At 49.2% G+C, this 12,995-nt stretch overlaps 1 protein-coding gene across 6 annotated transcripts; it reads left to right on the forward strand.

Annotated features, from left to right (window-relative positions):
* Nucleotides 1-3,022: 3,022 nt before the first annotated feature.
* LOC144289215 (butyrophilin-like protein 10) lies at nucleotides 3,023-11,199 on the forward strand. Of its 6 annotated transcripts, none has more exons than XR_013357205.1 (7): nucleotides 3,023-3,347; nucleotides 3,578-3,692; nucleotides 3,993-4,082; nucleotides 4,285-4,638; nucleotides 5,136-5,417; nucleotides 7,442-9,247; nucleotides 9,834-11,199. XR_013357205.1 is itself a non-coding variant. In XM_077857451.1 (6 exons), exons 2-6 carry the CDS (start codon nucleotides 3,668-3,670, stop codon nucleotides 6,567-6,569), a joined length of 765 nt encoding a protein of 254 aa, XP_077713577.1. In that variant the 5' UTR covers nucleotides 3,028-3,347; nucleotides 3,578-3,667; the 3' UTR covers nucleotides 6,570-7,427. The 6 variants fall into 6 exon arrangements, 1 of the variants encoding a protein (XP_077713577.1); XR_013357206.1 differs by having other exon boundaries at nucleotides 7,442-7,919; XR_013357207.1 differs by having other exon boundaries at nucleotides 3,025-3,347; nucleotides 3,996-4,082.
* The last annotated feature ends 1,796 nt before the right edge of the window (nucleotides 11,200-12,995 follow it).

Consider the following 12,995-nt stretch of genomic DNA (forward strand, 5'->3'; position numbering starts at 1 on the left):
GGCCTCAACACTGACCACCAATATAAATGATATAAAAGAATGGGAATGAGGAATCTCACAGAAAGAACCAGCATAATCTACCACTTGGTTCTGGGTGCATACTTATCATGTTTTAGAAGGTATTCCACCATTGCAGAACAAAATGAGGCAGAGAAATCAAACAACACAACACAAAACAAAACAAAACCATCCTGTGTATCTCCCAAAATTAAGTTGAGTATGTGGAAGGGAATCTAGAAGTGGAAAATATATTTAGGACCTATAATTGTAGAAATATGAAAGTCAAAAGGAGGAATCTTAAAAATGGAGAGGTGGTAAAAGATTGTAGTTAAGGTGGGAAAAGAGAAAAAAATTGGAAATTTACAGTCTGATATAAAAACGAGTTGTGGGGATCCCTGGGTGGCGCAGGGGTTTGGCGCCTGCCTTTGGCCCAGGGCGTGATCCTGGAGACCCGGGATCGAATCCCATGTCGGGCTCCCGGTGCATGGAGCCTGCTTCTCTGCCTGTGTCTCTGCCTCTCTCTGTCTCTCTGTGACTATCATAAATAAATAAAAATTAAAAAAAAATCGAGTTGTACTGGAAAAAGGAAGGAAAAAAAGGAGAGGTACTCTCTAGTTCTATATACTGTAAATCCCTTGACTTCCCCTGGAGCTTTCCAGCACTGCTTGGTCAAGAACTTGCTCTTCCCCTGTCCTTCCAGTTGGTCTTTTGGGGGAGGGGCCTGCTGTGTTGATTCTCAGGCATGTGCACCTGGGCGAGCTGCCCTACCTCCTGCCAGGTGCCAGGCTCAGTAGGAGCTGTTTATCCCGTGAGGCTTCTGTTCCCTGGCAGCCCCGCCCCTCCCAGGTACACGGTGAAACAAGGATGAACAAGTACACTGGTGGTGGCCAGCTTTCCAGCTCTGGAGTCAGTTTCCCCCGTAACTACTGCAGTCTCCCAGTCTGCACTGGCCTACGTACTCTGGGGCAAGGGGTGCTGATCTGCACAGCTTGGAGGCGCCAAGCAGCAAGAGAGTCCTCGCTGCCCTGTGCCCTCCCCGCCTCTGCCTGTCCCAGGGGGAGTGCAGGATCACCGGCTTTGTCATCCCAGTGCCCTGGGATCCAGGGCCTGTGCTGCTGGAATTGAGTTCCGTGGCTCCCGAAGGCAGCAGGGCGCAGACCTCTCTACCTGACCAGCTTCTCCCAAGTCCCCGCCGGGTGCGGGCTCCAGCCCTTTACTGAACTAGGCCCACAGTCTACAGCGCGCTTCCCCCCGTGGGGAACCTCCTCTATCCGAGACCCTGGAAGCCTGGAGGCTCCACTGCCCCTCTTTTGGTTGTGCCTGAGTTCCCTGCTGAGCCCCTTTCCATCTGGGAAGATTCTGGTGTAGATTTTTTAAAGTTCCTGTGTCTCCAGGACTGGGCTTTCCTGTCCAGGAGGCTTTCCACACCAGGCCTTAGCCCAGCTCCTTGCAGGGCCCTCCCCCACTTGATTCTTTTCTGTTTTTCTTTTTTTTTTTCAGCCTTCCTACCTTGTTAGAAGCAAAAACCCTTCTCTCTGTAGTGTTCCACCTGTTGTCTCTTTAAATCTCAGGTCAAATTCATAGGTTTTCAGGATGATTTGAAAGTAATCTAGGTAAATTGGTGGGGCTGGGTGAGTTGAAGCACCTACTCCTCGGCCATCTTGCCCTCTCTCCACTGCTTTCCATTCTTCATTTCCTATATTGATTTTTTTCACCCCTTACTTTTTTTTCTTCTTTTTTCCTTTTTTCTTTCTTTCTTTCTTTCTTTCTTTCTTTCTTTCTTTCTTTCTTATGAATTGGGGTGAAATTCACATAATTTAAATCAATCACATTAAAAGGAACGACTCAGTGACACTTAGAAAATTCACAACCTTGTGCAGTCACTACCTCTGTCTCCCGCCAGAATAAAACCACAAACATGTAGGTGGTTATGATCCATTTCTTCCATCCCCACTGCCTAACACCCACAAATATGCTGTCTCTGGATTTACCTCTTCTGCACATTTCATGGAAATGGAAACCTACACTATATGCCTTCTGTATGTGCCCTTCCACATTGTCTTCTCTTTGCACCTCGGGGAGCCTGACCCCAATGAAGGCTCAACAATGTCCCTGAGGGGCTTGGTTAATGTCCTCTCTAGGTCTTGCTACTCAGATAAAACTCTACAGGCCATGAATGAGCTCATACCTAGTAAAGACTCCTGTCCATCTGAATCCACCTTCAGGATCCTTGCTCCTAGGCTGCCATTACTTCCTGCTTCCATCACCATTGGCAAATCCATAGTCCCCAGTTCTCCATGCTGACTCATAAATACACTGGAGTTGGGTTTTAGCTGATGTCATTATCTGCTTAAGGCAATGCACAGGGAAATGAAAATGAGTGGCAGGCATAATTCTGCATGTTTATGTAAAGAGGAACAACTCACTTACCAAATAGTTTCTGCTCCCCAGGGGAATTAAGGCCAGGGTTTAGGTTGGCAGCATCTGCCCTTGTGTGAGCACTGACTCTGGAGAGGGGCACAAACCCTTATTCCATAATATCTGGGAAATTAAGTTGAACACCCACCTCCAAGAAGGCTGGTCAGCTTTCCCTATACCTCTGTTCCAACCAAAACTCTCCAGAGAATGTCTACCTTTTGAGTCGACTAGAGGGAGGAACAGGGAGGGTTTAGTCAAGGGACTTACTCAGGTGGTAAAGGAAGTGGAGGTTCTGAACCCAAGTCAGACCCCCGTTGAGGGCAGACTACCATGGCCTCAGAGATGAAGGAAGAGGTTGTCTGAGTTCCTGCACAGGAGTCTCCAAAAGAAATGCCAGAATCTGACCAACTTCAACCTGGTCATGAGAAACTTTCCCAAAGAAAGCAGCCAGCCTGTCTAGGACTGGAGGGCTTTGATAATGGAGCAACTTTATCTGAATCCCCAGCTTCTGCCCTTGGCCTGAATCCTAGACCTGGAGAGCCATGTCTCCTCCCCGGGCTCCTGGCATCCCTGGCAAGCATCCCTCCAAGGGCTGCCTTGCTTGGTCTCCCTCTCACACTTTATCTCCTGCTACCAGTCTCTTGCTCCTCAACACTCAGTGTGTCCATTCTGTTGACCACACCTAGTAGGAAGCCCTTGGTTTTTTCCCCTTGCAACTGCCAGAGGCACAGTTGTTTTTTTTGTTTTGTTTTGTTTTTACATAAATTAACAGGAGAACGCTACAGAAACCACAGAAGTCAGCTGCTCCTCTCTCCCATCACTCCAAGGAGGCTTATTTTGTGTCCCACATGGAACTTGTCGAGAACTAAATTAATTCCCTTGAGACCATCAGAGGCTTCCTGGGAAGCCAACAGCTGGATTTGGGCCAGGTGAGTGATTCCATTTTCAGGGCACTCATTACATCTTTCCTCTCTACACCCTGTCCCTATTCCTGAGTGACAGGGAGAGCTCAGGGGCTGTCACAAAGGGGGCTTGTGTCCCCCCTCCTCCAGCTGCAGGAGCTTCCTTGGGAGAAACAGGAGACGAGAGGGTTTAAGGGGATGGGCAGATATAGTTCTGACCTCATTTCACTAAAGCAGAGGGTGGATTTTCTCCCCAGGATGCCTGTGTTCATGACAGAACAGAGCCTGACATCAGGCAATACTCTTACAGAAGTAGTTAAGGAGACGGAGCCCATTCACCCTGGAGAATGTGTCCGTGGCATCTGAGGACAGGTGAGGATAAGAGAAAGGATATCCTCAAGTGGACAGACACAAGAGCAGGTGGGGCTGCCATCTCTCTGACTCTAGGATGAATAACTTCTATGGGAGTATGAGGGTCAAGAGAGTTACAAGGGACCTTTCTCTCCCCTGGCCATGTTTCCTTCACTCCCATTACCCTACTGGTGGTGCATGGCCTCCCACCGAGACAGAGACACAAACACAGAATAAGAAAGAGAGACAGAGACAGAGAGATACAGCGACAGAAATGAACTCAGTCTCCTATGCGTGAGGCTCAGGTCTCTCCATCCCCAGCAGGCATGCGTGGTCCAGGCATCTGCCCACCCAGCTGCTCCATCCTCTTCATATTTCTGCAGCTCCTGTCCTGCAGCATCTCTGGAAACGGTAGGAGAGCTCCCCCTTCCCCATACTAGGAGGATGCCCTGTGCATGGAGATGATGCCAGAAGGGCTGGGCTGGCACCTTCCACCTCAGCTGTCAGCCAAGGGTCCAAGCAGTCCTTCCCAGGGGACCTTGGGGATGGGTGGGAGGGCCCCTGGTCTCCTCACACCAAGCCTGGCTAATGCCTGCCCATCTGCTCTCATTAGGGAAAGCCGACTTCTCTGTCTTTGCACCTGACAAACCTCTTCTGGCCGTGGTTGGGGAAGAGGTGGATCTACCATGCCACCTGTCCCTCAATATCAGTGCCGAGGACATGGAACTGCGGTGGTACAGGGACCAGCCATCCCCAGCCATGCATCTGCATAAGAATGGGATTGATGTGCAGGATGAACAGATGGCAGAGTACCAGGGAAGGACCACCTTCCTGAGCACCAGGCTGGCCCAGGGCCAAGCCGCAGTGAGGATTCACAATGTCACTGCTCTTGATAATGGGACCTTCCACTGCAACTTCAAAGATGGCATCATGTCTGCAGAGACCACACTGTGGCTGAGGGTGGCAGGTGAGGGCCAGCTCCTGGCACTCTTAGTCTCCCCGAGTGCTTGCCCCCAAAGCTCATGCCCAGCTGATGATCACCCCTTTATGGCCAGAGCCTGAGCATGTCCCATAAGAAGCACTAACATGCTTGCAGCAGGGACAGTGTTTCTAGAAAGCACAGTTTCAGGCACCTGGCTTTGTTTTCTACGTTTGCTCCTCTCCCTTACCCAGCCAACTCATAAAGAGGGAAGCAGAGATAGAGAGGGAAGGGCAGAGGCAGAAAGAGAGACAGAGACACAGGAAAAGACACTAATTTTGTAATAGGGATTTTTTTCATTTCTGGGCCTTTTCTGGTTGGTCTTGTGCTTTCTTGGAACGAGGGTAACATATGGCAAAGAAATATTACACAGAGTAAGTAGTCTGTGAGAAACCCCTAATACCGGTGGAATTCTCAGCATCTGTATTCTTCTGATTGGAAGTGGCGGTTGTTGTGGAGACTGGCATGGGCGTCTCTTCCCACAGGGCTGGGCTCAGAGCCCAAAATCCAAGTGGGACCTGGACAGAGTGAAGGTGTCTGGGCACAGTGCACTTCGGAGGGCTGGTACCCAGAGCCCCAAGTGGAGTGGAGAGACCTCGGGGGACAATCCCTACCTTCTGTGACCAACCTGTCTGCCTCTCCAACAACGGGCCTCTTCAGCGTGGTGTCCAATGTGACTCTCCTGGACAGGGATGTGGAGGGCCTCTCCTGCTCCATCATCAGCTCCCTCCTCCAGAGGAGGAAGGTGGCCAAGAGCTACTTGCCTGGTGAGTGTTCTGTTCTGTTCAGGCCTCAAAAGCTTGGGGCACCCCAGACAATAAGTAGCTCATATCCAATACCACACATAGTCACAGGATATTTTTCTTGCAATGAGAACTTTTAAGATCTACTCTCTTACACTTTCCAAGAATGCAGCACTGCATATTAACTTTAGTTGCTATGCTGTACATCACCTCCCCAGAACTTATTTTATAGCTATAAATTTGTACCTTTTGTCTGTCTTCATCCATTACACCCACCCCCATCTCTCACCTCTGGAAAACACCAGTCTTTTCTCTCCATTAAGTACTTGGCTCTCTGGCTTTCTAGGGGTTTGGGTTTTTCTTGTTTTATTTTTATCTTAGATTCCATGTATACATAATACCACCCAATATTTTTCCCTCTCTGACTTACTTCATTTAGCAGCATGCCCACAAGATTCATCCATGTTTTTCAAATGGCCCAATTTCCTTATTCCTTATAGGAAATATATGTATTGTATAAATATATTTTTTAATCTATTCATCCATGAATGGACACTTGGACTGTTTCCATATCTTGCGTATTTTAACACTGCAGACTCTGCCTACAATAAACATAGGGGTGCATATATCTTTCTGAGTTAATATTTTTATTTTCTTTGAATAAACAACCAGGAATTGGATTGATGGATCATGTGGTAGTTCAATTTTAATTTTCTGGGAAACCTTCATCCTGCTCTCTACAGTGGCTGTACCAATAGTCCCTTTCTCATTAAAGCTAAACAATATTCCATTGTCCAAATGGACCTTACCTTCACATTCAGAAGGAGACCTTGAGGGCTTCCCAGTTTCACTTCATAACTTCATCTAAACTTTTCATTTCTAAAAAAAAAAAAAAACTCAAACGCACAGAAAATTTGCAAGAATATCATGCACAATGCTGTGCAGACACACCCAGGGTTTAACATTCTGCCATTCATCTACCATTTCTCCTGATTTTGCACCTGTCATAATTTGTCTGTACAAACACGAGTAGTGTTCTCTGAGTCATTTCAGGTTAGTTTGAGACATCATGCTCCCTGACTCATGAACCCTGCAGTGGGTGTGTCCTAAGAACACAGGTGCTCTCTTACCCTGATATCTTGCCTTACCAGACTTCCTTTAGCTCTGTTGTCTTGAGGTTTGCCATCAATGACGTGGAGAACTGTGCTGCCTCTGATCCTCACTGTAGCAGGGCTTGCCGTAGCTGGATCTACTGTCTCTTCCAGAAATGTAAGGGGGAGAGGAATAAGGTGGAGTTGGAAAAAGAGAGACGGTACAGAGCAGAGGAGCAGTGCTCCCAAGGTTAGCAGGCCCTGGTAGGGCAGAAGCACCCCTTCCAGCCAGGGCACAGGTGTGGAGCCCTGCATAAAGTCTCTCCTGTGCACACCCTCAAGCATGGGAGGAATGGGAGAGGCCTGCCCAGGACACAGCTCGAGGACTGCCCACTTACCATGTGCCCAGTAAAATCCTCTGACTGTGAGAGGTGTGCAGCTGCTCTTCAGCAGGTGACTTCAGGAACGATGGAGGGTCTCTGTCTTAGAGACAGAGATATCTGACTTTGAGCCCCAGAGGGTCTATCAATCCGGGGTGATGAGAGCATCCTGAGAATTTCTCAAGTGACAAAAGCATCAACGTGCCTGTCATGTGACAGCATCCTGCTGTGGGTGCAGGATTATCAGTTTGCATTGTTGCACTTACCCATCCACTGCCCTCCCTGCCTCCTATGTCCTTGCCCATAGTGTTCAGACCCCAGCCTGGGAACAGATGTCCCCATGACAGAGGTGGGAAGCCTAGACCATCTGGATGTGCTTCACAAAAGCCTTCCTTAAAAAGAAAATGACCCTGGTTATTGCTTTATTGGCCACTGAAGAACCTATATTTGTTCCTGTTTCACAGGATCACAGCTAGAATTCATTAAGTCTTGTTTCACTTAGCTTCCACGAACTTGAACTTTGGCCCCATTGGATCAGCACAATCCCGCAGTTTCACATCTTTCTGTTTTCTTGCAGGCAGGACAGAAGACGTGATCATCAGTGGTGAGGCCCATACTGGGGCCTGGAAGCCTGTGTCCCTGGCCTGTGTGTTTATGTGCACATGTATGTGTGTGCTGTGTGTGCGTGTTGTACCTTAATGTGCATATGTTTGCATCCGTGTGTGTACATACTCATGCATATGCACTGGTGTATGTCTGTGTGCCTGTGTGTATGGTGTGGGCGTGTGTGTGTGTGTGTGTGTGTGTTCCTTTTTATTCCAGAGTGCTGGAGTGCTGTCCTAAATGCTCTTGAGTGGCAGCCACGTGGCTCTAAACATCAAGTTTTGGCTGTCGTGGGAGACCTTAGCTCCTGTTTATTAGCTGAGGTACAGACCTGCAGAGTGGAGGCAGCAAGACAGCCAGCCACTGGAAGGCAACCTATTACCACAGAGAGTGCAGAACCAGTGACTTTCTACCCCAGGACACTCTCTTGGTGGGAGATTGGGGTAGAGAAGGTACAGTCTGGCCATGGATAAGGAACCCCCAGAACAGGGAAGGGTATAGCTGCAGACCATGAACCAGGCAGATGAGAAGTGTCAGGGCATCTGGAAACACATGTCCTGAGCACAGACACTTGTTGAGGGTCTATGAGGAAACAGAGAGAAGCCAATCATCCATTCATTCACTCATTCATTCACGTAAAATAGTGACCAGTCACCTCCTATGCCAGCAGTCAGACATCTATTAGTGAATAAAATGGCTTCCTCCTGACCTCATGGAGCATAGAATGTATGTGAGGATGCAAGCCATCAGCCAGTAGTTTTTCTTTAACTGAAACTAGAATTAATCAGGGTAAATATTGTAGGAACAAACTGGAATACAATAATGAAGTGGCCAGAAGAGTTCACGTGGGATGTCCAGGCCCCTGAGGATGGTGGGATGGTAACACCCAATTGAAGGGCTGGGCGACAGTGGGGTCACCACCTTGGGAGAAAGAGAGGTGGACCCCCAACCATGGCAGGGAGAATGGGGTCTGTGGTATGTGAGAGCTGAGTATGTAGAGGAGGCACCAGGGTTTGTGGGTGTCCACACCTGCAGAGCATGGAAGGCTCAGGCAGGGGTCTGGATGTTATGTGAAGCATGGTTCAAAATGAGTGAGGGGGTTTAAGCAGAGGAGATGTGCTGATGGAGGAGAGGAAACAGCCCCAAAATGGGTCCTGGGGCCACAAGTAACAGGGTCCAGCAAGGGCAAAGCAGAGTGAGGAACCCAAGGTGACCCTAGGCAGCATGAGCTCCTCGGCCCATGGTGGCTCCATCTAACAGAAGGTTTGGGGCAAAACAAGATATATTTAGGCAAAAGAATGAAAATCATCTTAGACCTCTTAAGACTGAAATGTTTTCAATATACAACTGGGGACATCAGATAAATCCTTGGATATTACAAGTCTTGCGCTCCAGGAGAAATGTGGACTGGAGCTAGGAATTTGGAGTCCGTGGCATATATCTGGCATTGAAATTGAGGAAAGTGAACCATGGAGTGCTCCACTTATCTGCACACCTAAAATTACTCTTCAAAAATTTTTCTTGAAAATTAAATAATATCTGAGCACAGTTGGGCAGAGTTGTTGGAGGGCCAGGGAAAGCTTCACTGCTGAAGTCTGCAGATACAGTGTGTTGAGGGAAGAGCTGGTTATGTTCCATGCAAGTGAAAAGTAGAGTAAAAATTAGAATGGGAACATGACCCTGAAAAACTGGCTAGTATGACACATGAAGAGACATGCCTCCTGGAGACAGCTGGGAGGAAAACATCAAAATTATTGTCTGTGCAGCTGAGCCAAAATTGGTGAGTGGGGATCAAGTGAAGTTTTTTTTGGGGGGGGGTTGTTTTGGTTTTACTTTAAGGTCCTTGGTAGCAGAATATATTGGTTCTCTATCTCTCTATCTCTCTGTGTGTACCTATCTGTGTTTTCTGTTTCTCCTTGTCTCTCTGTCTCTGTCTCTCACTATCTCTCTCTTCATCTATGCCGGATTCTTTATGTCTTGGTCTCTGTCTCTGTATCTCTCCCTATCTCACCTTGCCTCTCCCTGTCTCTGTCTCTGTCTCTCTGTCTTTGTCTCTCTCTCTCTCTCTCTCTCTCTCACACACACACACACACACACTGAGACACAGAGCCCCAGGAGGTCAGTAGACCTCACTGTGTGCTAGCTATGTACCCGCTTTAGTAGAAATCCTCCCCTGGTTCCCACCTAGAGCTGCCTCAGCCATTCTGGGTGGCCTATTTCCATGGGGTCCTGGACAGAAAAAGCTGGAAGCACAGGGACACCCAGAAACTGTGGTCACCTCTCCCAGAAGTCCTGGGGTCCCCTCCAAGCAGGAATGTAAGCTAGGGACACAAACCCCCAGACCTGACCCTCTTCTCTTCCCACAGTCAGCCCATCCCTGGACCCTGACACCGCAAGCCCAAAACTAGCTCTGTCTGAGGACGGGAAGAATGTGAAATGGCTATTCTTTGACCAGGAGCTGCCTGACATCCTCTCAGATTCAACCAGGACCCCTGTGAGCCGGCCTGGGAGCAGTTCTCTGCTGGAAGTATTACTGGGTGGGGCACAGGAAGTCCTGGAACTTGGGCATGTGTCTGGACATCTTGGATCCAAAGAGAAGGATTCCCAAGGCCTCCAAGCATCGATTCTGGGCCCTGGAGCTGTAAAAGCAGACATTCTGGGCACTCACCTTCCTGAGGCTTCGCCTGTACCCTTCTGAACCCCTGCATCAGGTGGGCACTCTTCTGGACTGTGATGCTGGCAGAGTCTCTTTCTACAATGTGGGCAGTGGATCCCTAATCCACACATTCTCTGGACTCTCCTTCTCAGTGCCTCTGAGGCAATTTTTCTGCCTTTGGACTCATGATGCCAACCCCCTGACCATTTGTACAGAATGCCAGGACTTAGAGGCATTGGGCTCTCCTCAGAGCCAGGGACAGGAGTAGGTGGGGGGCCTCCTCCATCAAGATCCATGATCTCTCTGCTCTGGCCTGTCATAGATTTGGGGAAACCATATCCATTCTATATCCCAGCTATACCCATACAAGGGTGCACCTTTCTGAATTATCCTGTCTTATATTCCTTTTCCTTCCCTGTTCTATACTAAGAATATATTATGGGCTGAACCATGTCCCCTCAAATTCACATGCCAAAGCCCCAACCCCCAGGACCTCAGAATGGAGCTGTATTTGGAAATGGGGTTTTTACAGAGGTTTTTGAGGCATAAGGAGGTCTGTAGGATGTGCCTTGATCCCATATGATGGGAGTCCTTATCAGAAGAGAGGACTGAGCACAGAGACACACAGGCTGATGACTGCCTGAGGACATGGGGAGGACACAGCATGTACATGCCAGGGAGAGGGGCCTTGGGGGGAACCAGCCCCACCCAGGCTAGGATCTGGGACTTTCAGATCCAAGGATTGAGACACAATCAATATTTGTTGTTTAAACTGCTTGTCCAGTGGTATTTGTTACACAGCCCAGGCTGACTGGGATACCAGATTATTATACAGTGTGGTGCTTTTCTGAAATGTACTTGGGGGCATTTGGAAAGCATTGAACCCAGTGTCAGACGTGAAGAAGTTGCTCAGTAGGGGCAGCCTGGGTGGCTCAGCGGTTTGGTGCCTGCCTTCAGCCCAGGGCATGATCCTGGGGTCCCGGGATTGAGTCCCACGTCCGGCTCCTTGCGTGGAGCCTGCTTCTCCCTCCTCCTGTGTCTCTGCCTCTCTCTCTCTCTATGTCTATCATAAATAAATAAACAAATAAATAAATAAATAAATAAATCTTTAAAAAAAAAAAAAGAAGTTGCTCAGTAAATGCCAGCCTTCCTCATCCCTTCCTTCTCTCCTTCCCCTCTTTCAGCCCTTCCCCCTCCTCATTCCACCTTCCCCTTCTCTGACCCCTCCATACCATACTCCCTCTCTCCCAATCCCCTCTCTCTTAATCTCCTTCCTCTGTTCTTCTTCTCACTCTCTTTTTCCTTCCTTTGCTTCTTTTTCTTTCCCTTTCTCTCCTCCAACCCTCCTTCCCTTCCTACTCCTCTTCCCCTCTCCCGTCTTCTGCCTTCCCTCTCCTACCTACCCACGCCTTTGTTTTCCTCTTCTAATTCCACCTCACAACACACTAGACATCTGGTCTACCATGGCACCTCTCTCTTCTCCCCTAACCATGGCAGGTCAACGCAAAGCTACATGGAGGCCAGGCAAAAGATTCCAGGGCTCAAGGTCAGTCATGGAAGAAAATAAAAATGAAAACACTATAATCCAAAACCTTTGGGATGCAGCAAAGGCAATCCTAATAGGGAAGTATATATAGCAATATAGGCCTACCTCAGGTATCAGGAAGTGTCAAATACAAAACCTAAGCCTACACCGAAAGCATCTGGAAAACGAACAGAAAATGAAGCCTAGTATGGGGCAAGTTGGTGAAAGTGTAGGGCCCGCAAGCCACCTGTCCCCACCAACTTACCTAGATAACTTTCAAATCATCCTGAAAACCTACGAATTCAGGCTGAGATTTAAAGAGAGAACAGCTGGAATGCTACAGTGAGAAGACTTCACGGTTCTTTCAGGGTAGAAAGATGGAAAAAAATAAAGAACGAAAGAAGCATCCAATGGGGAGGGGCCCCTCCAAGGACCTCGGCTAAGGCCCCGCGGTGAGTGCCCCCAGGACAGGAAAGCCCCGTCCTGGGGAAGCAGGAACTTTACCAACCTTTCCCAATGGAAAGGTGCTCACAGGGAGCACAGGCAGGATCCCAGGAGAGGAAAGGAAGTGGAGCCCCCAGGTTCCCAGGGTCACTAACAGAGGAAGTGTGCCCCCGGGGGACAGCGGGCCACACACCTCCGGTGGAGCTCCCTAAAGGGCTGGACCACGTGCCCAGCGGGGCCTCGGGAGCAGCTCAGGCGGTAGCTCCATAGAGGGGGCTGCTTGACCCAGGAGTGTGATTCCAGCAGCCCAGGCCCCGGAGCCCAGGGCTCTGGAGGACACAGCCGAGGATCCGATGCTCCCACGGGACAGGCAGAGGCTGGGAGGACACGGAACAGCAAGGATGCTCCTGCTGCCCAGTGGCCCCAAGCTGTGCACATCAGCGACCCCCACCCCCAGAGCATCCAGGCCCCTGCGGACTAGGAGCTGCGGTAGTTCCTGCTGCAGCTGACTCCAGGGCTGGAGAGCTGGCTGCAACCACAGTTGTTGTTCCTCCTGGTGTCACCTTGTACCTGTGACTGAGCAGGGCCGCCAGGGAGCAGGGGCCTCACGGGGTAAACAGTTCACATTGTACCATGCACCTGGCAAGGGTGGGGCAGCTCCCCCAGGTGCACACACCTGAGAATCAGTACAGCACGCACCTCCCTCCCCCAGAACACCAATTGGAAGGATAGGGGAAGAGCAAGTTCTTGACCAAGCAGCACTGGAAAGTTCCAGGGGAAGTATAGGGACTTACAGTATATAGAATCAGAGGATACCACTCCTTGTTTTTTGTTTGTTTCCCCCACCTTTTTTTTTTGGTCTCTTTTTCCTTCCTTTTTCCAGTACAACTTGTTTTTAGCCAC

This window comes from Canis aureus, chromosome 18 (genome assembly GCF_053574225.1).
Source record: "Canis aureus isolate CA01 chromosome 18, VMU_Caureus_v.1.0, whole genome shotgun sequence".
NCBI classification, from domain to species: domain Eukaryota; kingdom Metazoa; phylum Chordata; class Mammalia; order Carnivora; family Canidae; genus Canis; species Canis aureus.

Excerpts from the sequence above, each read along its gene's own strand:
- LOC144289215 (XM_077857451.1), top strand. The coding sequence starts at position 3,668 with ATGTGTCCGTGGCATCTGAGGACAG. Across the intron at positions 4,083-4,284 it reads CTGCAGCATCTCTGGAAACG|GGAAAGCCGACTTCTCTGTC; the intron begins GTAGGAGAGCTC and ends TGCTCTCATTAG. Across the intron at positions 4,639-5,135 it reads ACTGTGGCTGAGGGTGGCAG|GGCTGGGCTCAGAGCCCAAA; the intron begins GTGAGGGCCAGC and ends CTCTTCCCACAG.